General features: G+C 41.8%; 2 protein-coding genes across 6 annotated transcripts in view; one reads left to right on the forward strand and one right to left on the reverse strand.

Annotated features, from left to right (window-relative positions):
* Positions 1 to 11,343, forward strand: part of PLAGL1 (PLAG1 like zinc finger 1) — a 48,234-nt gene extending 36,891 nt beyond the window's left edge. For all 5 annotated transcript variants that reach the window (XM_042795877.1, XM_042795876.1, XM_032983196.2 and 2 more), the window contains 4 exons: positions 1,867 to 2,016; positions 5,581 to 5,700; positions 7,290 to 7,786; positions 8,183 to 11,343. In XM_042795877.1, the coding sequence (XP_042651811.1) occupies positions 1,867 to 2,016; positions 5,581 to 5,700; positions 7,290 to 7,786; positions 8,183 to 9,458 (2,043 nt within the window). In that variant the 3' untranslated portion in view covers positions 9,459 to 11,343. The remainder of the gene's footprint in view (positions 1 to 1,866; positions 2,017 to 5,580; positions 5,701 to 7,289; positions 7,787 to 8,182) is intronic.
* On the reverse strand, positions 540 to 22,479 carry ZC2HC1B (zinc finger C2HC-type containing 1B; the record flags this gene model as incomplete). The annotated part of the gene is made up of 8 exons (XM_032983157.2): positions 540 to 580; positions 15,748 to 15,826; positions 16,623 to 16,728; positions 17,466 to 17,590; positions 18,734 to 18,779; positions 19,519 to 19,653; positions 20,142 to 20,258; positions 22,354 to 22,479. Coding segments are annotated over 7 exons (723 nt in total), but the record flags the coding sequence as incomplete, so codon positions are not given.
* Positions 22,480 to 23,628: the final 1,149 nt, after the last annotated feature.

The following is a 23,628-nucleotide window of genomic DNA, read 5'->3' on the forward strand; positions in this document are numbered from 1 at the left end:
AGTTAGCAGTAGTGGCAGAAGTATGCACTAAGGCACCTATTTAGTAGGGAAGAGCAGTGCAGGGATGGGGAAACACTTCTTAATGATGTGATTACACGTAAACTTTGACACACAGTGCACCAACTCAGTTTATTTAGTCAGATCATTACTTAGGGCTGGTACCATCCGTTGCTGCAAGCGCAGATACTGAGTGTCTCATTTGGACCATGCTGCTATTGTTTGTACTTCATCCAGCACACGTAGTGGCCTCTCAGGACTAGCCTAGCTTAGACATATCTACATGCACATCCTTTCCCACAGGAATTCCTTGGGAGTGATAGTTGATCATAATCTTCTACACCCTGCTCTTTGCATTTTGATGCACGGGGTCATGCCTGGGCGCACCTCTCTGTCATACAGCCAGTCCGTGGTCAAGCCACAGCATCCGTTGGGACTTCCTGACAGGTCATGGGTCTTCTAGAGCCTGCAGCTCCTATCAGGCCCTCTCACTCCCCAGGAGGGAGGGACAAGCAGCAGCTGTTCTGTGACACGCTTTATGGCTTCATTTGAGCTTTCTCCAGAAGCTTGGGACTGGAAAACACTGTGTTGTGGAGGAAGGCATAGATACAGATAATTCTGTAATTTCATTTAAGAGCCAAATAGCTTCCATAATTGCTGTAAACTTCATTTGCTCATGGAAGTCATGTGAATGGTTTGCCAGGAAAGTAACACTGTCCTTCTGTAGGATTTTCTTGACACCAGAGAAAATTTGTGCTTCTCCATAACTAAATTTCTTCCATCTTTTTATGAGACACTTGAATTCTTACAAAGGCAGAAAACTGAATTCTCTAACAAGCTTGTGAGCATGGATGAGCTAAGCACCCAGTTCCTTCCTCTTCATCAAGCCATTGTAAACCACACCCTATCCTCTATCAGCCAGACAGCCCCGTCTGCTTAAAAGTATACAGTATTAAGCACAGCTCTGTCTGATGAATGGACTCTTTCTTCAGAAGAGAAGACTAGAGTCCCAGGTTTCCTACATGACAGCAGTAGCTGCCTCAACTTCTCCCTGGCAGCATTCTGAGTATGTGACCAAAGTTGTCCAACAGACAAGTGTTTTCATCGGAAGCATGACCAAGTTAGATAAAATTCTTCCCAGAAGCAATGGAAATGCAATTTTTTTTTTGGCAATTAATTGCCCAATTATGCAGTTAGTAGAACAGATACATGTTATGCTGACACCTGTTGGAGACTATATTGCAGAAAAGCAACCGTGTTGTATGAGGTCAGGAGCGTGTGTCTCCCATTCTCTTGGAAGGGAATCGAGGAAGAATGAAGTAAAGCAAAAAGAAAATATCTTTCTGGCACAATTTTTCATTTGTATTTACTTTTGAATTGGTGAGGGGAAAAAGAGAAGACTATTAAAATGTCGTTACATTGTTTGTTACCTCTCTGGACTTATTATACAAGTTACACAATTGTTCCATGCAACATGTAGTGGTAATACAGCACTGAGGTTTAAGATTATCAAGTACTCAGGAAGTACATTAAGGCATAAAGCTTATCTTTCTACCTGCCTGCACTTAGTTCTTATAATATTATCTTTATATAACCTAAAAATGATGAAATATAAACTGGAAATACATACAAAGGCCTACAGTTATTTTAGTAGCTGGGTGCATGGCACGTATTGGTTCTTCACTTTCTTTTGCACTTGGTATTCTGTAAGAGTGATCTATTTCAAAACAACCACGATTTCAAAGGACATACGACCAAGACAGGGTAAATAACTGATAGCCATGATTCCAAGTTAAAGAAAACTAATGTGCCTCTATATAGGACTTGGTTTTATCATGTTCTTTCTCATGTCCTCTCCCTTTGTTTCAGGTATTGAAAGATGGAGGGAAGTACTTTCTGGACACTCCCAATGAAGACTGTGGAAACTGGATGATGTTTGTCCGACTAGCCCGGAACCAAGAAGAGCAGACCCTTGTGGCTCACCAGCACTGTGGAGAAGTCTACTTCACAACTGTTAAGGTAGTTAAACCCACATTGCTTCACCCATCATCCCAATGGAAATGTATAGGCAAAGGTTCTGAAAGGCTAACCCTTTCACCGATGAAAGATTGATTATATTCTGCCGACTGAATCTTTATTACATACCACCTTTTCTACCGCTTAATCCGCAGTAAAGCAAGCAGTGGGGTTTTCCAGTAAAAGGTGGTGTGTACTTGCTGTTGTGGGTAGTGAAGAAACTGAGCAGAGGGAAACAGAAATGTCATTCATGTTGTCAGTGTTTAAACATGAATGTTGTAAAGTTTTTCAGTTCCAGATAGGTACATGGTGAGATTATCTAGCATTTTTACATTCAGCAGTACTTCATCCTGGAAAGAACAAATATATTCCTTTCCTTTATTACATTTCTGGACACATGTTGTATTCTGAGCACATTACCAGGTGGTCAGGAACAGGGCGCTAGGTAGAATCTTTACCTACTATTTTCCACTCTCCTTAAATCTGAAGATTTAACTTCAGAATTTACAATACGGCAATGTTGCAATGAAATGATCAGTTTATGTTAGAGATTGTGGATTGTGTCTTCATCTGAGGAAAGAGAACAAAACATTCTCTATTTATAAATAACACTGCAACATACAGACTTGGTTTTTGTTATTTTGGTCACTTTCTCAAGCAAAGTTTGTTTTATTCAGAACTTGCTCTTTTGTACACTTAGGAAACCAAAGTCTGTATGTTGACTATTCGCTGTTTTCCTTTTCTGTTGTTAAATTAATGCTTGTATATCATTGTGAGTATCATTAAAAATAATTTTAAAAGAGAGAATATTAGTCAAAAGAAGTTGCTGTGGGATTAAAATCCAGCATTTCAGTTTCATTTCCAAGATTGGCATGCATTTCTGTAGGATAGGAGTGTTTACTTTTGTTCCCCCATTTTTGTTTCTCTACCTACACAGTGAGAAAAATATTTACCACTCAGTGATGATGTGAGAATGAGTTAATAGTGATAACATTTTACACTTTCAAAGTATTTTATAACAGTATGAAGTATAGTTGCTTTTGGATTAATATTAAAATAATATTTTTTTTAAAAAAGAAAATCAATGTAAAACAGTATATGCTGATCTGAGACATTGTTTAGTCTATGTTTGAGATTTTGATGCAGTCTATACTATTTGAGATTTCAATTTGATTTTAAATCCATGCTGTACTTGTAGAAATGATAGGATTAACAATACTATATTTGGGGAGCATGAACAAATGCTTTTCTGAGAAGTTGTTGTTATGGGCTGGTAACTTACAATTTCCAGTATAATTTAAATACTATTGAATCAGCTCTCTGCTGACTTCAGCAGAACTCTGCTCATTGGCATCAGTGGAAAGTTGCATCCTATATACTGACATGATGAGTATCTTATACTGGCATGAAGAGTATATACTGGCATGATGAATATTCTTATTTCAGGATGAGGAATGTGTCCTGGAACCTTTACTGTGCTGTGTATCATAGGGAATTACTTTGGTTTTATTTATCCTAAGTCCCAGTATCATCCATGGTATTGTGGTATCCTGCAGATTTTGTCCTCGTCAGCAAAGTGATAGCCTTTTGCTACACTCAGGCACACCCTGCTGGTCATGGCATGAGGCTGCCGTAGAGCTGGTTATGAAGATAATTTCTCAAGATATTTCGAATAAAATCTGTTAAGTTGGGAGGATTGGCTCCTCTCCCCACTGTTTTAACAAAGAGATGGGATTTTGGTGACATGAAATTGCAGCTACAAAAGCATACATGTAAGTGGCATACTAACAGCACTGTTAGCATACTTGCTGACCTAATGACTGCAGTCCCTAGAAATAATTGCTTTAAAAAATATAGAATTGTGAAGAAGTAAAAATCAATCACAGTTGCTCTCTGTCTGATCATGGTAGTTTCACTTGGATGCTGCTGTAGCTTTTTCTTGTTGTCACAGGTGAGACAGAGTAAATGACAACTTGTAGTGGATTTGGATACTGGTGTTTAATCTCAGATGTACTGAGATTAGTGCTTTAACCCTACTTGACTATTTCACACACTGATGCACTTGCTCTCCCTCCAAAGTCACACAGACTAGGTCTCCGCTTCCCACAGAGGAGATTGCCACTGGTCCAGGAGCGTTGGCCAGAAAGTCATCCCAGCATCATGCTGGGAAGCTGTTTGTGGGTACCAGTCTTGGGTGTCACTGGCCAAGGTCTCAGGGAATCCTCAGGCATTTGCCTCTGTGGAGCTCCCCCAGGTTTGGTTTTCTCCATCTAAATAGACTACATGCAGGTGCACAATGCGTGATCAGCCTCCTAGTTGGTGACTTTGCCTCATGTCCTTTATCAAGTGGAGAATTCATACACTATTATTCATATACTATATTCATATACTATTTCTGCTTAGGCCAGGTATTATCAAAACATACAACTGGCCCATACTGGTTGCAGTTAGCAAGCAGGCTTGTGCTTGGGAGTTCAGAAGTTCAGTTTTCAACATTACACAAATTAACTGTCACCTGTCAGCATTCACAATCTAAGTTGTCTTTCACCTGTCACGTTATCCAACACCGATGTTACAAAATAAGTGCATTTTAAGATGTCACATTTTGTGGAATAAGACTCAGCTGCTCTCCTTCTAGGTTAGTTTGTTCTTTTCAGTGGCACAAGTTTAGCTTAGTTAAAATAAAACTACAAGTACAGTGCAGATTGGCTCTACCTCTGTTGCAACAATGTTGGTTTTTATTATAGATGAAGAAAATTGTGTACGGGGCCAGGGAATCATAAAAGTCACAACCCCAAGTTAGTGTGCTCCTTTGCTTTTAAATAACTAAAAGATCTTTAGCCAGTGAGTGTAATCACTGCTCTCTTTTTCTATTTGCTGTATTATTGACTGAAAGTATTTGTCAGAGGAGGTCATAGTCCAGTCCAAGGAAAGATTTGGTCAGGCATGACTGGATGGGAGACTGGATTGTGTGCTCCCTTAGGAAGGCTTCAGTCAAAGGAGGGCAGGGGTACGTGCATAGTGAGCCTGACACATTAGAACCAGCAAATTTGACTTGCGGTACACACATTGGTCAACTCTGCGCCCGTGCTCAGTGAGACTTACCCAGGAGGCATCCAAGCTTCTTCTGCATTCATGATGCATTTTTTTTCCTGTGCCTGCCACCCCATAGTTGTGTCTAGTGGGCTTCGAGACATCAAGAAATGGGCAAGGGATATTGCTTGGAAAGGCTGCTGGATGTCTGGGTGTCACAGACAAATACATCTCACTGAGCAAAGGTCATGAAGGCTGAGGCACCCTTTCTGCCACTGCGCCCCTCCACCCCCCAAAAAATCTCTGTACATATTCTGCTTTTAGAAACTGTGAAAGTGTCAAACCCTAGTGGATAGTAATGCTCAAAAAGTGCTTGAATCGTGACACTAAGTTACCAAAAATTTTAACAGATTCAAAGAATGCAACTTGGGTAAGGACAACCAAATAGCACACCCCCGCCCTTCCAATCTTCAGTATTATTTGGTATAGGAAAATTGGCACAAGTAAACATGTGCTATTTTCTTCCATTCACAGCCAATTGAACCACACACAGAATTGAAAGTATGGTATGCTGCCGATTATGCCAAATTTATGGAAGCTTCTGCAGTCTTCATTAAAGAAGAATCTGATGTCTGTCCTTTGTCTCCAGTAGCAGTAAGTACACCTAATCTGCATTCGAGCCCTCAACAGATGTAGTAAATTAGTTTATTTACATGCTTTCTCTGTTTATGTAAATCTAGTAATGCTAGGGTAGACCACAGAGTAGTTGGCTAACACAAAGCTAAGAGCAGTTTTAACCAAACAGCTACTCAGAGAAAGGCTGCTCTTCCTCTCCTGTGTTTGTAATCCAGTAGAGCCATCAGATGTAGCCAGAAGTAAGTGGCACCAGTGGGATGTGTTGGAAAGACTTAAGATTGACATTAATTTGTAGATAACCAAGCCGTCCAGCCTCAGACTTCTTTCACCAATTCCCCCTTGTTATGCACAGTCAGATGATGCACTGATTATTTCAGTCTGTCCTATGCAGTAACCCTTCTCTTCGAATCCAGATACATTCCCCTCTGTATGACAGTAGGAGTCTGTAAACAGATAGAAGTTTAAGTGTTGAAAACGTGGCTGTGACGATTGATATGTAAGCTGGTAGGAAATGTTAAACAAGTAATACAAATGAACCAGGAATTCAGAGGTGCTCCAGGAAGGGAAGTAACCCCATTGCTGCTTTTGCAGATGAGGCCTTCAGAGTATGCCCCAGAAAGGTGTGGGAGAACCACAGTATCAGACACAGATACGAGAGAGGAGGGCTCCATCCGTAAATAAAGACAGTGGGCATAGCCTCACCGTGCTCTCCAGAGCAACCTAGCCCAAGTGCAAAGGAAAGTAAGTACAGTTTATGAGAAGCTTGTGTAAAACATAGAGACAGCTAAGGAGGTACATGGTTGTGTATTAATTGGAAGTACATTTCATCAGTGACTGGGGGTTTTCCGTAACTGTTTTTAATTGGAATGATTAGAATGTCAATATTTAGAGTGAATTCAACTGAATCCAGTAGAGCTCTTCTTTCTGCAGAAATAATACTTCCAAATAATGCATTGCTTGCCAAAAAAAAGTTTTAATGCCTCTAAGTCAGGGCAGCCTCGAGATCCTCAAACCTAACGTGTTTCTTCAAGTTTAAGAAAGTCTAATGCCAAATGTCAGGCTAAGTGAGGATATCTCTCCTGGAGGCATTGACCAACTCTGTCGGGTAAATCATCAAGTCAGCCCAAAACATAGAGGAATCCTGTATGGCTAAACTATATTTCTGTGCAGAAACCCACCCAATTTTTGTATGGTTGCAAGAGCAGATAAATTATGTCAGTCTAAGGGTAAAGTACAATTTGCAACTGCTTTTACGAGTAACTCCGTAAAAGGAACAAATGTAGAGACTTTTAAATTCAGTAAGCACAGATAAACAAAGGTGAAGGACTCAGGACTGTTACTGTAAATGCTAAATAAAAACATGGAAATGGGCATTTAGCCAACCGTTTTTTTTTTCCTCTGAGTTTGTAGACTCCTAAAGAGAATCCATTTCCAGTTGAACAGCTAGTACATTGAACAGGTAGTGGAACAGGTTGTACATTGAAGTAAATGTCACCAAGGACAACAGGTCTTGGGGAGACCCCAGGAGAAGATGTAGGGTCACTGAGAAGAATATGACCTTTCTTTGAACGGCTAATAGGAAAGACCTGTTTCTGTTCTTATTGCAGAAAGAGCCTGTAGACCCTTGGATATGCTCCAGCTGTGGAAGCACTTTTGCAACTTTTGCTCTGCTGGAATCTCATCAGTGCATCCATAAAGACCGAGTGCTTACCACCAGATTCAGACCACCAAATAAACTGGGACCTGTAAAAGCAAAAAGCAAACTCAAAGGGAAACTGAGAGGAGCAGCTTTAGGCAAAAGCATTGCTCCGTGCTTTGGGACCATTTCCTGTTCCTCTGCTACAAAGCTTAGCTGTGCCAGCTCAGGCAGCACTTGTGATGCTCTTGTGAGGTTCATACCTAAATGGAGAAATGGCCGGTCTTCACTGCTGAAGGGAAGAGAAGTGAAGCAGACAGACAGTTACCCTTGCCGACTCTGTGGGAAGATATTTGATGCCATTGACAAGCTCACGGTCCACACTTACGCCCACAAAGGGGAGCGCCCCTACAAGTGTTCACAGCACGGATGCACAAAAGCCTTCATTTCTAAATATAAGCTGCTCAGGTACAGCTCTGAAGGTACCCTCCATTTCTGGTGGGGGTGTGTGGGGGGGGAAAAAGCAGGGACATCTTTTTCTTTTTGGGGTGTCCTAGTGACAGTTAATCCCCGAGTTCCAGTTTTTATGACTCCTGTTTTGGTAGCACTGGAGAAAACTAGTCTCCCTCAATTGTGGTGGCTACTCAAAACGATCCCATTGAGCAATTTTAACCTACTCTATATGCTTTATGATTAACACCTTTCCCCCCCAGAAAAAAGTTAGGCTTTTACTAATCATCTGAGAACTTGTGAAAATGCCTTCATTTAAGAGCGCCAATGTTTTCAAGTCTTGAAGCTGCAAGAGTAAATGTACTAGAATAGATGTAAACACACATAACTTTTTGTTGGTTTTTTTTGTCTTAGGCACTCAGCCACTCATTCTCCACAGAAATCTCACCAGTGTGGCTACTGTGAAAAGACCTTTCACAGGAAAGACCATCTAAAGAATCACCTTCAGACTCATGACCCTAACAAGATGGCCTTCAAGTGTGAAGAGTGTGGCAAGAAGTACAACACCAAGCTAGGCTATAAGAGACACTTGGCTCTTCATGCAGCCACCAGTGGGGACCTTACCTGTAGGGTATGTTCCCAGGAGTTTGGTGGTACTGAAGTTTTGTTGGAACACCTCAAAAGCCATGCAGGGAAACCAACTGGCAACACGAAGGAAAAGAAACATAAGTGTGACCACTGTGAGCGTCACTTCTATACCCGTAAAGATGTGCGGCGTCACATGGTAGTTCACACAGGCTGCAAAGACTTTCTGTGCCAGTTTTGTGCCCAAAGGTTTGGGCGGAAGGACCACTTGACTCGCCATACTAGGAAGACTCATCCACAAGAACTGCTGAAGAACAGGTTGCAGAACGGTGACTCGGTGGGTCTCCCTGACCAGCTTTTTCCATTCAGAGTGAAGGAAGATGCTAGCATACTGTCCCCTTTTCCTGAAAGGGTGTCTGGGCAGAATGGGATTTTGGATAGTTCCGAATCAGAGGAATACAACCATTCACATCTTCAGTCCCAGCCAAGCTTACAAACTGCTCTTACTCTTGAATCTTCTCCTCATTTGCAAAGGATGGGCTGTGCAGACAGCCTTCCAGCTGTCCACCCCACACCGTGCTCAGCAGCTGTTCCTGCCAACCTGAACCTTCATCAGCCTAATAAATATGACCTTAATTCTACCTCATTTGCAGCAGGATCCGTCAAGAATCTACCAATAAAAGTGGATGTTAAAGGTTACAATGTGCAGCTTCTTGAGGACCTGCTATTATCAGAACCTCAATCGCTCCATAAAATCAGTCTGGAAGAAGCTTCCTCAGGGCCTGTCGGGGATACTAACAAGTACCCAGTGCATAAGGAGACAGAGGCAGCAGCTGAAACTACAAGCCTGCCTTTCATGGATCTCACTCACGTGATGAGTTTCTGGCAGCTCCCACCAGGTGACAACCAGAACACTACTGGGGACATCACAATGGCATTTGGTCCAGAGGAACCATCACACAGGCTGAATGGCGTTGGCCAACAGCAAAGTCTTCAGGTAGCAACTGGTGGGATGGCCATAAGCCAGCTGCATCATCTTCCTCGCTCCTTTCCATCCACTACAAATTCTGTAACGTTGCCTCATTTTCACCATGCCTTCAAATAACTATCACTGTGTTTGGTTTTTTTTTGTTTTTTTTTGTTTTTTTTTTTCCCCTTCTTTTTTTTAAGACTGTGCTTCTTTCTTAAATCTGTTAGGGTGGGGTGGTTTTGGTTTGGTTTGGGTTTTAAGAAAAACTGCCCCAAATGTTTTCAAAGCACATTATGGACATGATAGTTAATTTCAGGATGTTAATAAAGAAGAAGCTCTATTTTTCATACTACTATTAGTTTTTTAGCATACAACAATAGTAGAACTCACATATTTCCCTCAACACCCTCTATATTTTTGTTTCTTACCTTTCACGCAAACAACTGAATAAATATCTTCAATGATAGCAAAGCATCATAACAGACACAATAAAACTATGGCTGCTGAGGTAGGAGAAATAGGGTTAGGGTGAATGGAAAGAAGAGGGGAATCACAAAAATAATTTTAATGAGCCGTAAATCACAGCAAATTTATACACGTGGCAAATATAACAAACGATTTATCAACATCACATAGATTTCTGTTAAGCATTTAATTACTGAACTTTATGAATCTTTAATTTAAATCAGAATCATTCCAAGAGTAAACCTTACCTCCTTGTTTCACTTTGAAATGAAGGTCACTATTGTGATTACATATAGCTAGATTTTGGGTTTTGAAGCACACTTCAGCTGCGTGCATCTCCTGAGTGATTTTCCTAGGGCTGGAAATAACTGCCACTTCTGCATGACTGTGTAAAAACTGATGTATAGGTGAAGTTTTCAGGATGGGAAGTGAATTGTCTCAAAGGTTAGAACAAAACATTGATTTTCACTTAGAGCTGGATCTGGCAAGATATCAGACACTGGTCTCTCCAGTAAAGCATTTAAGCATTTGCTTAAATATAAGCATATGTTATTGCATTGGGTCAACAGCCTGATTTAGCACTTAATAAAAAAATAATGCTTCCTACCTAGGGGGCCTTTATTCACCCTTTGTTGATAAAAATAGCCTTTGCTTAATTTGGAAAATTATTAATTGTAGCCATCTGAAATGTGGATTCCCTCACAGAAAGCCAACCCTGGCCCAGGGGAGCCCACAACCACGCAGGACCTCTGTGGGGGCAGGTCCATGCAGAGAAGAGTTGTGGTGAGCTGAATCTGAGTAAATTCTCAAACGCTAAGAGCTACTCTTCCATTAAATCCAAAGAGAGATAATAGTACCATATGATTGTTACAAATACAGTGTAAATCAAGCGTGCTCTCTTCTCCCTTGTTAATCACAGGAATATTTCCAGCTTCAAGTAAAAAAATTAAATGATTGCTGTTATGCTGTTAATGAATTACAATAACATAGTACAACTACAATGATCTGCATATTCTTACAAGTTTATCAGTACTTGGATTAAGGAAAGGTTGTATTACTGCAGTTCATGCGAGAATACATTCTTCAGATAAACTGTTGAGGGGTATTTTTGTTACAAAAATATTTGGCATAAGGCAAACCAGAAGGAAATGATTTAAGATCATTCTTGTAATGACAACAGGCAGGAGGAAGAGCAGGTGCTGCAGAGTCATGCCCAGTTAGCAGTTATTTAAATTGAGTTCCAGAATAGGGAAAAGGTTGCAAACAATGTTACATGCACATTCTACAGCTTGACTCGTATTTTCATCTGGACTTGGAACAGTGTGTGTATATTCAGTTACTGCATTGTTTTTCTTGTTCATACAAATTGTATTCACTTGGCTTCATCTGAGCTTATGTACTTGTAAAAAAAAAATACAAATTTTGTAGCACCGCCTGATCACTGTTAATAGACATTTTGTCATTTTGGTTTGTGCTTCTGCAAGAGGTGCAACTAATTACTGAAGTGCTTGTCTTTGAATTAAAACATGATGTTAAGAAGAAAATGTTACACAAACACCGAGCTAGACTGGCACGTCTGTTCCACTGGGCTGTAGCAGGGTGCTGGGCTCTGAGCTACCAGAGGTGCTGCTGCCTGACCTCAGCCTCTTCCAAAACCTGGAAGGAGGCATTGGCAAGAGGTGCTTATCTAGTAACTATGAGTTAAAGACCAAGTCTCATTCAAGTAAAAAGAAAATAACCACTTTTGATATTAAAATGCTTGAGAAAATCACACAATGATGGTGTCTACAAGTAGAACACAGAAGCAAACCTTAAATGTGTGATACTGCAGCTTTAACCCTGCAGTCCATTGAAATTTCTTTTTCCAGATTCTTGACATCACAAATGTAGAAGCAGCTGATGATGTCCCGTCACAAAAGAAAGCAAGTTATTTCAAAAGGTTATTTTTGCAAAAAAATGGCTGTGTTTTAAAATTCTCACATCTCGGGAGATACACCCAAGTCGTCTAATACTTAAAGCAGGGCTGGACTTTCTCACAGCTTTTGCTGGGGGGGACTTCTGTGAGCATTTTTGAGAGGCCAGCAGTAGCTGAGGCTCAAGAATGCATTGTTTCTGGGCAGACAAATTCTTTGGGCCTAGTAGACCCCCCCCCCCCCGGTACAGCCCCAAATGTCACATTGCTGAGAGAGCAGCAGTTTCCTTTGGGTGGGGGTAAGCTCACAGGGAAGGCGGCGCTAAGGAAGAGGTGTGAAGACAGCAGCAAGTCCTCACCAGCTCTCCCTGGAATTCCTTGGGGTGTCCGAGAGGAGGGGGCTGCGGCGGGCGGGCAGGCCTGATGCCGGGCAGTGGCGGGAGGAGGCGGCAAGAGCTGCGGGACGGCTGTCCGGGGCGCTGCCCTTGGCTCAGGCAGGGCTGCAGCGGCACCGGGGGGGGGACGGGCAACCCCACGTACCCCGGGGTACGGTGCCAGGCAGCCCCAGCCCAACCAGCGGCCCGGCCTCCCTCTTCTGGCACAGCCCGCTCCTCCTCCAAAGGGGAGAGGAGGATGTAAGGGCAGAACTGGCGTGCGGAGGGCAGGATAGGCCGTGGCAGAGCGGCGAAGGGGTGGAACAGAAAGTTCTGACCTTCTGGGAGATTGTAGGGTGTTTTACCTTGCACCCCACTTTTATCTGAACTCGGCTTGAAAATCTGTAGGAGCAGAGCAATATGTGGCATCTAAACAACAGAATTACTATAATCAAATGATACTGCAAAATAGCAAAGCTTAGTAAACATGCAGTCTCGTACAAAAATGTACTCATTTTATATATAAAAAAAAAAAAAGCAGCCATGTAAACCTGGTGAAATAACGAGCTAAAATTATACTACATGGAACAAAAGATTCTGCATCCTCTATGTAAACACAAGTTATTTCTAGTGCTCAGTTCCCATCCCGTATCGGAAACCACATTCATTTCTTTTTCCTTCAGTTTTAAGCTGCTGTTAAACCCAGATTGTTTTTCAGAGCCTGGCTGAAATAGGATGGTACGTTCCATGTGCTAGTGATTCATTTCCTGCTAGAAGAATTTTTAAGTACTGTTCTTCAACACACCACTCCTGCCCCTACAATTATACTTTCGCTAAGATACTGGAAAATGAGCTGTGAAATCAAACACTTCTACATACAGACAGAAAACATGGGGGTAGGGGGGCCACTGGACATGGACACAATGACAACAACAAATACAGTAAAACTTGCTCTAACCTTTGACTATTTATTTATTTGTTTGTAAAAGCAACTGTGATAACATTACACAGGATAGTTTGCTGTGGGGTTTTTTTCCCTCTTCTTCCTGGATTGAAAAAAAGGGTAAGCACCACTGCTTTTATATATTTGGGCTAATTTCATGTCCGATGTTTCTAAGCATCTAGCTCTAGGATTCACTTGCTTCAGTTTCATCCTTCCTGTATTTAGCTAATCACTATTAGCTAGAGCCTAAGTAGAGTTTAATTAAACTCTGTAAAATCTGGTATTGTTGCTGTGTCCAACTACTTTTCATCTTCATTTACTCTATAAACATTTAATAGGCAAGAATATACCTTACAGATTTTAATTGAAAGCCTTATTGGAAATGTTGGGCTAAAAAAATCCAACATGTTACAGCATTGAAAGTTTATGCAAGGTGATCCAAGGCTGGTAATAGCTCAGGTGGCCAAAAAATAAGAAGGGATATGTCTCCATACCATTTCTGTCTTAATCAATTTCTAAAAGCAACTGAAGCTTTTAATGTGAGAACGATATTTGGTTTTAGGTAGTCAGACTTGAAGTGCTTTGAAGCTCATGCACAGCAGACATGGCCATTTATCACTTATTGATCACTATCATTTATCATTTATTGTTTACTGGAAGATTCTATTAAATATATACACGAAATTCCAAAATGTTCATTTGTCTTGTTCAATATACCAAAGTTCCATTAGGGAAAAAAAGTAATCACATGATACTGGATCTTTCTACATTTTGTTAAAACCACTGAATGAACCACTGGTAATATCCATCCCCTTGTAGGCAATCATTTAATTACATTTTGGCAACTGATAAAAATAATGTCCCAACTTTAAAAAGGACGGCATAATGAGCTTTGTAGCCTGGGGGGGGAAGGGACAGTGAACTTCAATTTGCTTATTTTATTGAGTGTGGTAGCTGTAGCACTTTAGGTGGAAGTGGTGCTGGAAAATTGTGTTGTTAAAGGTCTTCTGTAACGTCTCAGAAGAAAACCTTAAAATGTACTTTCCGACTAGCCACTCTATCTTCTGTTGCACATTTGTGGTCTGAAAGCAGTAACAAGCCATATATATACTTGTTATTTGTATGCAAACAGCTTTTATATTTTACTTCATTTTATCTAAGATGATTAAACCTCAATCCCTGGGAAGGTGATGGAGCAGCTCATCCTGGAAACCATTTCCAGGCACATTAAGGATGAGAACATTTATTTGCACTACTCAAAGCCAGTTTCTCATGGCTGCTTTCTCAGGTAAAAAGCACCCTTGGGTAGCACCGAAACTGCTCTCTCACTAGCCCAAAGTGCTCTGTAAAGCACCAGGCAAAGCTCAAGTTTTACAGAAAATGCAGCAGCAGTTGCCAAGAGCCCAGCACCTACAAGCTCACCCCAGCCAGTTGCTTCCACAGTTCCTAGGGACGTACAAAACTCTGTCCTATATGTTGGGCACTAGTGTGGGTGTCTGTCCTGGGGACCTCTGGAGGCACCGGCTGTCCCAAGCCTCTGTAAACTGGCTGCAACGACAACCCCGACGATACCTGAGCTCACCAGTGCCCCTGGGAAAAGAGGTGATCCTCCCAAAGCCTGTCAGGCCCCAAGTTTCAGAGTTCAGTGGCTAAACCTTGAGAATGGTGATGGTATCATCAGTAAATCCCTGTTGGTGGTCTGAAAGACCCTGCATGATAACCATAAGAGTTACTACACTGCTAACTGTCACAGGTAATCTGGGGCGTGGAGAACACCAGATAAGACCACTGGATACTGTCAAACGTTTTTTCCCGTAGCTGGCAAAGCCAAGGAGGTAGGTGATGTTGATGATGGCACCATGGACTGAAGAATCCCGTGCCTGTTGCAGTCTTCCCCACAGTTGAAGGTACTTAGCCACTGCCCAGCAGCAACCAAGGCCAGCAAAACTCCACATAGAATGACCCTGCACAGACTTTGAATGTGAGTCTCTGCAACAGACTCTGTGCACGTTACTGTTCATCCCACGCTCTAAGCACATTTACAATTCATCTCCCAGGCTCAGAATACCTTGCCAGCTACAGGGAAACTGTCTTGGCCACATTCTCTGCCAGGATCTCACATTCTGCAGTTATGCGCATCTTACAGGGGCACAAGATGCCAATTGCCTGAGCCATCCCCTTGCACAACAGCACCACCACACCTTACGCAGGTGCTGGAAAGCCTTCTCCCTGCTCTGACAGAGGTCCGCATGGCCCAAGGTGGGAACAACACTGACTGCATGGTCTGAAGAGCAGAAGCACCAAACATCACAGTCTGAGCAATTAACATAGAGGAGAAGGAAGAACCTCTACACCATCATCCTGACAGCGATCCTTGAAATGGATGCTGGCGTCTTCCTCACTCAGACAATGGAAGCACAAGACCTGCTAGAGAGGTTTGTATTATCAGGCAGAAAATCCTCTCAGGACGCTTGTTATGGCAGAGCACAGTCACTGACTACTTGAGATGGAGCTGCTCCAAACCAAAGAACATTTAACATCAAAACAAATATTCTCAGCAGCCTATACTGGGGACATAAGGAGCTCTGCAAGAGTTTTCCATGCAATTGATTGCTTCAGTTAATACAAAGAAGTTCATACTGCAAGCACTGCAACAGGATACTGTATATACACAAAAGCAAACAAGGTCCTTTTATGGTACAATGTTGAAATAAAAAAAATATTTCTTACCCAAACTCTCCCTAAGATTTTTTTCCAGTAGATACACCCAAAGACTTTCTGGTTTTCTGCAGTATTCCTGGAGAAGCCTCTGCAGATCATTATTTAAAAAATTTATTTGTCATAAAGAATTATAACCTACATAAATTCCACATAAACCCCAGAAATGTAGGGATCAAAAGATATTGATACAAAGAACACTATGCATTATCATTCACAGGTTATACAACAAATAGCCATCAAAATAACTTTATAAAACATCTAAACATAGACTGAGTACATGTCATGATTACTGGTAGCAATGGGTGCTAGCAAACATATTATATGGCATCCTGATCACAGGGAACTGTTTTAGGGATGTGGTGGTATTAATTTTAAGGCTGAATTGACAAGGGGAAAGTCATATGGAACAAACAAGATACAAAGCTTGGTGCTTCATCTAAACGGACTTAAGAAAAGATAAAGAAGAAGGAATAAATATTACAATCAAATATTAAAGATTATGGGAGTCCTTTATGGGACTGAAGGAAGCTCCCACCCAGACTGCATATTTTAAGTCTATATAGATACTTCTGATTGGAGGACTTCTGAAAAGGCTAAGTCGTCCCTCCTGAGGACCCACATGAAAACTTGGCACAATGGATCAAGATAATGACTTGGAAAGCCATTCAATATCAACAACATCCACTTGGAAATTTTTGACCCTTCTCATTTCTAACAAGTGTTGTATAGAAATGAGTTTAGGATTTCATGTCAAGGCAATTTCAAACTTTATTTTCTAGGATTTTCTTTAAAAATGCTGCCCTCCCCCCCCCCCCCCCCGAAAAAAAAAAATCATCAGAATTTGTTATAAGAAAAACATAAATATGGCTAAATGAACTCTTTACCTGGCTTAGGTTCATCTTTATTGACACCTTCTTGTACTCTCTTCTGCGGTGGTAACACAGCAGTGTTTAAGGTTGGAGGTTTTCTCTGAGTCATGGGTTGCTTGCCCTAATAAAAGATGATGCACAATCCACACTCAACTCTAGCAAGGAGCTTATGGAGGCTGGTGAAAACTCTCCAAATTGCTGTTGAAGCAATGCTAGGAAGGAACAGAAAAAAGATGCACCCTCCTCCCACTTGGAACCCATTTTCCCTGCCCAAAATAGGTTATAAGAATCATAAGATTTTCAAATATCTTAAAAAAAAACCAAGAAAAATGGTACTCTCCTAAAGGAACCATTTACATTATTCTTTTTTTCTATAATAAAATGAGAGCTCACTTGAAGAGAGTGCTGATTAGCTCCACTTTTCTGATTCCCCAAAGGGGCTTAGCCCTTTGGTCTTGTGTCTAGTGACCAGGGAATAAATGAGCTATACTTTTGCAGGGAACAGCAAACTTGCCAACAGCAGGGAGCCCTAATGAACAGGAAGAGCTTTCTCTATGTATTGCAAAAGCTGCCAGGTTTCTGCTTCCCTACAGCTATTACCCTGGAATCCAGTTGCAGAAGAGTCTGAAGAAATTGTCCAACTTTTTTGTACTATCATTTTCTGTCACTTTTTGTATCAGACAAAGGGCTACAGTTCCAGGGAACTCCTAGCTGATACTCAGTGAGTACCTTGTCTTAAGAGTTTACCAACTTCCTTGGAATCTTAAGTTTTATATTAATATAGGTCTTCACTTATCATAAACTACATTTTGGCAAATCTGCCTCCAGGACAAGACAAGCGTGACTGTGTTTGCTTACCAAATCCTTTCTGGTGGTCTTTGCAACAAAAGCACGGCGGGCAGCTTGTTCTTCACAAAACTTTATGTGCCTCTGTGCTGCAGCCTCATTAAATCTTCGTGAGCAGTGTGGGCACTGAATATAGTCTGACCATAAGAAAGGAATGATTTGTGTCAGCTTATACACTACAGGAGAAGATTGCCCTGCTTTACTGAAGCACCAAATATGCAGTTCAAAATCTGGCTCCATCAGCAGGTGACAATGGTGAGTTCCCATCAGCTCCCAAAGTACAAACTTAGGATAACTACAAAAACCTACTGTAGAAAAGCATTTGAGATCCTAAAATACATGCTTATGGTATTAACCTAGCAAACAAACAGTAATTGCTTTCGGAAATAAATTCTGGTGATTAATAAAAGCAGATTATATTATCTTTGTCCTGTTCCCACCTACAACCTCACAATTAACAAGTCTGCAGAAAAAGCATTATTTAAAAGTTCCTAGGGTAGTCAAAACCAGTGATTTTAATAATACTTCTGAAGATTGGTCATTAAGATTGTTATTTGGCAAAACACTGCTGAAGAAGTTGTGCCCTGCCAGCTGAGGCACATCCAAGAGCCAGGCTTCTGGGTATGAATCAGCATTGTGAAGAACACACAGCAGTGTTTCCTGGAGTCGTTTCTGACAGTGTTACAGTCCTGATTCTGCTAAAAGCTACTCAGGGGTCAACGCAGTCACATTCAGCCCTTGCCATTTTCAAACCGTTCCACCCTGCCTAGTGCCTTTTACAAAAGCAGCCCAAGCGTCCTTATCCTAATATTACAGATACCACAACTTTACAAATTGTTTCTCTCGGTAACAGCCCAGAAAAGGTGGCCCAAGCAGCCACCAAAAGCCAGCTCCAGACCAGCAGTGTGGGCAAAGTGGTTCTGGACAGATACCTGGCTTCGGGGGGCTGGCAGGGGACCTGGCACTTCAGGGGACAACAGGGAGCTCTGGGCTCTATTTGGAGGAGGAACCTCTCTTTCCCACAATCCATGTGCTTTCTCACCAGTCCTGTAGTACAGGATATACATTCTCACTAGGCCCCTCAGTGATTTGTCTTTCCTAAAAAGCAGTTCTCCAATTCCTTTCTCCACAACTACCACTGCTCTTGCACAACTCTGTTTCCTCCAAGAGGGAGAGGAAAGGGAAGGGTCTGCTCTTAGAGTCTGTAGAGTCAGACAAGACATAACAAGAATCATTAAAGGATTTAGCAGTGGAAATTCAGAGAGGAGCTTGACCCCAACCAAGGAAGGAAGATGTGTCCTGCTGCTTATACTGCACCGCCGTCATCTAGAAGAGGAGAAAGGCTGAAATCATGGCAGCTGGTTTTGCTATCAGTCACAAATTCCTGCTCTGGAAGTGAGCCCAGAGAGCCCTCCCCTTTCCCCTCCTGCCCTCCCCTTCCTAACACAGGCGGGACTCCACTGAGACCCTTTTCAAGACTGGTCCCACATTTCATAAATCACATATCGTGAGAAATATTGGCTGTATGTGCATCTTTTTGGATCTGTAACTTCTAACAGGGTGAGCTCTGTGCAGAGACCACACCTGGTATTTGTAGTAAACCAGACCCGTCTTTTTCTAAATGACTTCCCAGTCTGCCCAGTTGGGTGGGGAAGGGGACAGTGGAAAAGTCACCACAAGGGAGTGGGGAAGCCTGTGTGCACTACAGTTGTTTTGAATAGTGAGGGGATGTATTTCACCCTCTGTTATGGTACAGCCTGTGCTAGAACACAAGCATCCCGACTCTCCTCCCAAAGCATTGTCTAACATCAGACCCCAAACTTGCTGCCTTTGAACTTAAAAGGTACAGTAAGTTTTCTCTTCCTCCCCACCACCTCTGCATTGCATTCCTACCCAATTTAAGCCAAGAAATACAGCTGAAAATTAGAGAGTATGGAGGAAATTAATGTTCGTGTTGTATTGTGCCAGGGGGTGAAAAACTGAAGGCCATCTATGGATAGGAAGAGGTCACTGATTTACCAAAAATCAGTACAAGAACAGTAATAAGATAAAGTAGACCACAAACCTGGATTGATGCTTGGTGGGGGAGGGGAAGGGGGCGGCCCTCCTTCAGAGCCTTTGTGACCTGCTTGGCTGATCGAATAGTATTAATAAAATCCTCATGTTGCTGCCTCCAGTTAGATTTCTTCCCTGGCTGTTTCTGTAATGGAAATACAGGAAGGCACAAACTATATTTCCTCCTTGCAAGAGACAGAGGAAAATCTTAGAGTGAGTGTTCTTCCTTTCTGAGAGAAAGGAAAAATATTACAAACAAAAGAAAATTGCCTTTTTTTTTTTTTTTAATGCATAGGAAAGCCAACTTAGCCATTTGCTCTCTACAATAGAAAAGGCACTATGACCAATGCCTTCCATTCTCCTCCACTTGTCAGATTATTCTTCTATTTTCTAGAAGAGTAGACACACTTAGGTGCCCAGAGAGGTCATGACACCTGGTTTGGCTTCTGAATGGAGAAATATTCTTAAACACTAGCAGCACAGGGAGGTGGGAGGAAAAAATTTGGCACTGAGTTAATCACATATGTGAGACTCATCCACAACATCCAGGCTTTGTCCATGGAGGAAACAATAGTATTCCTGAATGAAAGATTTCATATGGAGATAACACACATGCTTCAATTTTAACTATACCTTCTGCGGGGGCTGCTTCTTCACAGTGATGTCTGTTCCCTGCAGTCTCTGTTTCAAAGAGCTGAAGGGCTTGCGCTTCTTGTTGAAGACTTTCTTGCATATTGGGTCATGTCTCAGCTGCGATGCAAAGAAAAACAGTTGTTTATGGGTTGAAGTCATACTTTGTCAATGATGCTTCTTTACTCAGGCTTTAAAGTTACTTCTATTCATGAGCAGGGAGCTGAAGCAGTATTTATTTCAGCTTCAGTTTAACTCCTGCAAGAGTTCAGCAAAACTTTAAAAAGCTGTCCAAGTACAGCTGCAGTTTGACACAAATAAGAATAGAAGCCATTTCCAGTTTGTTCTGCTCAGGGACATGCTGGAGGCCAGCACAAATAATGACTTGCAGAGAACAGACTGGGTCTGTCAACAGAAACAGTCCCATTGGACTACCTCCCCACACCCCCCCGCACACTTGGTTGTCTTTCTTTCTCGGTTAAGAGGGAGAACAGACTGATCCAGTTCAAGGGCTGATATTTATGTTATTAGTTCTTTGAGTTTAGATAAGTATTCCAGACCAGGGGCTCCCCTGACAAACAGCAGCACTATCCATCCCATCAACACCACTGAAACAGCGACAGCCCCAGGCTGAAAGGGAGCAGCTGCTTATCAGCACACACAACCTGATAACTCAGAGTGAAAACCAGGGCTAACACCTGCACCTGAAAGCACAAGGAAATTGTAGGTAGATAGATATCCAGTCCAAATTTGTGTAAGAGCCATGCCTCACAAAAAAGGAGGTTTTAAGGTTCAGAAATGTCTCAGATTTTAGCATCAACCTCATTCTTCTGCAATGGGATGGGCAATCCCCTTTGTGAGCACAGGGAAAGTGAGGACCAAACATCTCTCCTGTACTGTGGATCACACCTATTTGAGGCCATTCACTGCTGGTAAATTATATACCCCATTCCTATCTTCCTTTGCTTACTCCCCCTTTCCAGTTCTCAGTTATTCTTCTTGACCTTCTCATTAATTTCTCTATGCTGTCCATTCTCTTCCTGTAGAAATTAAGCAGCTGCTTGAGCAAGGCCTTTGGTTACAGCTCAGCCAGGCCAAAAAGCACCTCATTCTATTACATCACACATTTTAAAATTCTTGCTTTCCTTTGAACCTTTCTACTCATGTGCTTCAGGTCCTTGTCTTCTGTTTTTAGACATTTTTGACAGCAAACTTGAGAGGAGGATTCCTCTGCAGGACCATGGGGGCAGCAGATATCTGTGTCTTTCTCATCGAGGAGCATACCAGTCCTGCATCATCTGGGCACACAGAGGTATTACAGGACTTGTATCTCATGCTTGTCATAGCGACAAGAAACTTTGCACCTTCCTCAAAACATAGACAGCTGTCTTTTCAAATGATTTTGCTGGATTAGACCATCATGTTCTTTGTGTATCTGACCTGAGACACCAACACAGAACTACTAACACAGTGTAGTTCGATCTTTGTCTCAGCACTCGTAGTCACTCAGCTTCTAATGTATTTTTCTTGTCTTTTTCTTGCTAAATCAGTTTTTAGTTCTACCGCGGAGCTGATCTGATCTATCAGAGCCAGAGGATCAGTAATGTGAACATAGGAGAGGGGTGGGTGCAGAGCTTCCCCTTGCAGAAACACCCCGCAGTTGGGCTGTGCCAGGCAAACTCTGCAGCCACCCATTCAGTCTGTAATCCAGGGATCAGGGAGGTCAGGGGGAATCTTTTCTTTCACTTCAGCAGACTTTGGAACAGAGCCTGGTGCCTGCATTATGCTGTCAAAGGGACTACTTATTGGATGGTTTATTAGTCTATTTTTCCCAGGAAGCCTGAAATAACAAATTCTGCCTAGAAACCTGGAACACAAAGGAAGCTTCAGGTTAGTAATTTACGTCCCACCAAGAGACAATATATTATTTTAAATGCAGTATATAGTAAACATCTGGTTTTGGACAAGCAGGTAAATTAAGATAACGCAAGACTGCAGATTAAGTCACAATCTCTCTGTGCACATTCATTAATTATCTAATCAAATTCACTAATGAAAGCAGTTATTACAGCATTTGCTCTTTTAAACATGTGTTCAACCCATTTCTCTACTGGCAGCCACCTCCTCCCCCAGTGCTCACCACACCCTTTCAGCTAAATGCACTGACATTCCCATTAAAAAAAAAAAGCAAAAAAAAAAAAAAGCTTTGTTTTACCAGAACATCTTGTGCAAATTGTCTTCCACAGGTTGTACAAGGAACCAGATCTTGACTTCGGGCAGCTGTGTAAAATTCAAACCATGCAAGACTCTGGGTTACACAGAACAGGACAGCTTGATGGCAGCAGAGTCAGCACTGGGACTGAGCCCTTGCTGATACAGTATTTTGTTGCCAGAAAGGGATGTCTACAGTCATGGATTACCAGGGCTCCCTTTTGCAGAACTACTTTATTTACCTTACTCTCGTGAAGCACAAGCTCTCCTTTACTATGCTGGACAGCTTTTTTTCCACGATTGCTCAGGTACGTCCCTTCACAAAGACATCACAGTTGGGCAAGGAGATGGTAGAAGAGTACCCTGGCTCATCGCTGCCTAAATTCAGGGAGGGAGGCTGGAAAGCAAGAGCAGGTGATCTGCACCCAAATTTATTCCATTTCATTTGTAAGCCCTCAGAAGCTGGCGATGCCCAGCAGTAGCTCAGGGGAAACCGTTGCTACTCCAGAAAGTAGTGGGTGTCACATGAAGTGAGAGAGTCATTCTTAAGGCAGAACATTTCCAAGATGCACTAAGCAGCATTCCAAGATGATCGATCTTCATAGATGTCAAATTTGTGGGTGTTTGTTTTTACATCAGTAATTTTTTAAAAAAATAGCCTTTCTGACTCCAATGGCAGTCACATATTTTCATTTCAGAGAAGGGATATTACTTGTATTAAACAAGAACAGCTTTTAGGAAAGCTCAGACAATAACAAAGAGCCCTTTTCATGAGACTTGTAACCTACAGAGGGAAAGGCTTCTCATTTACTTATCTGCTCTTGATGAAACAAAAGAAATCCTTGTCTGACCGAGCAGATGTGCAACTGCTTTTGTTTCTTACCTCTTCCTTCAGATTTTACCATACTCCAAGGCAGAGAGTTAAAGTTACTACGGTGTTTCATTGATTACAAGTGTAGAGGAACAAAGCAATTCCACAACCTTTCTGATTCGTATTCCATTGTCTCTGTTTAAATGTCTTTCCACCTTTGTTCCCACACAACATCTTTCTGTGCGTCCATGCTTAGTCTGGACTATACTCTTCCTTTCAAGCGTCTTCTGCCTCCCCCATCTCTTTTATTCTGTTCTCATATCCTCAACGTTTTGACTGATCGAGGTTGTGGGTTTTTTTTAAAAAAAATAAATAAAGAATTTAGGTACAAGTACAGTATCTCTGAACCAGCAATGAGAAGTCAGGAAAAAGGACAATTTGCCACAGCAGACTACTTACTTTAGACAT

The sequence above is a fragment of the Tyto alba genome, unplaced genomic scaffold (genome assembly GCF_018691265.1).
Source record: "Tyto alba isolate M040663 unplaced genomic scaffold, T.alba_DEE_v4.0 Super-Scaffold_22, whole genome shotgun sequence".
Classification (NCBI taxonomy): domain Eukaryota; kingdom Metazoa; phylum Chordata; class Aves; order Strigiformes; family Tytonidae; genus Tyto; species Tyto alba.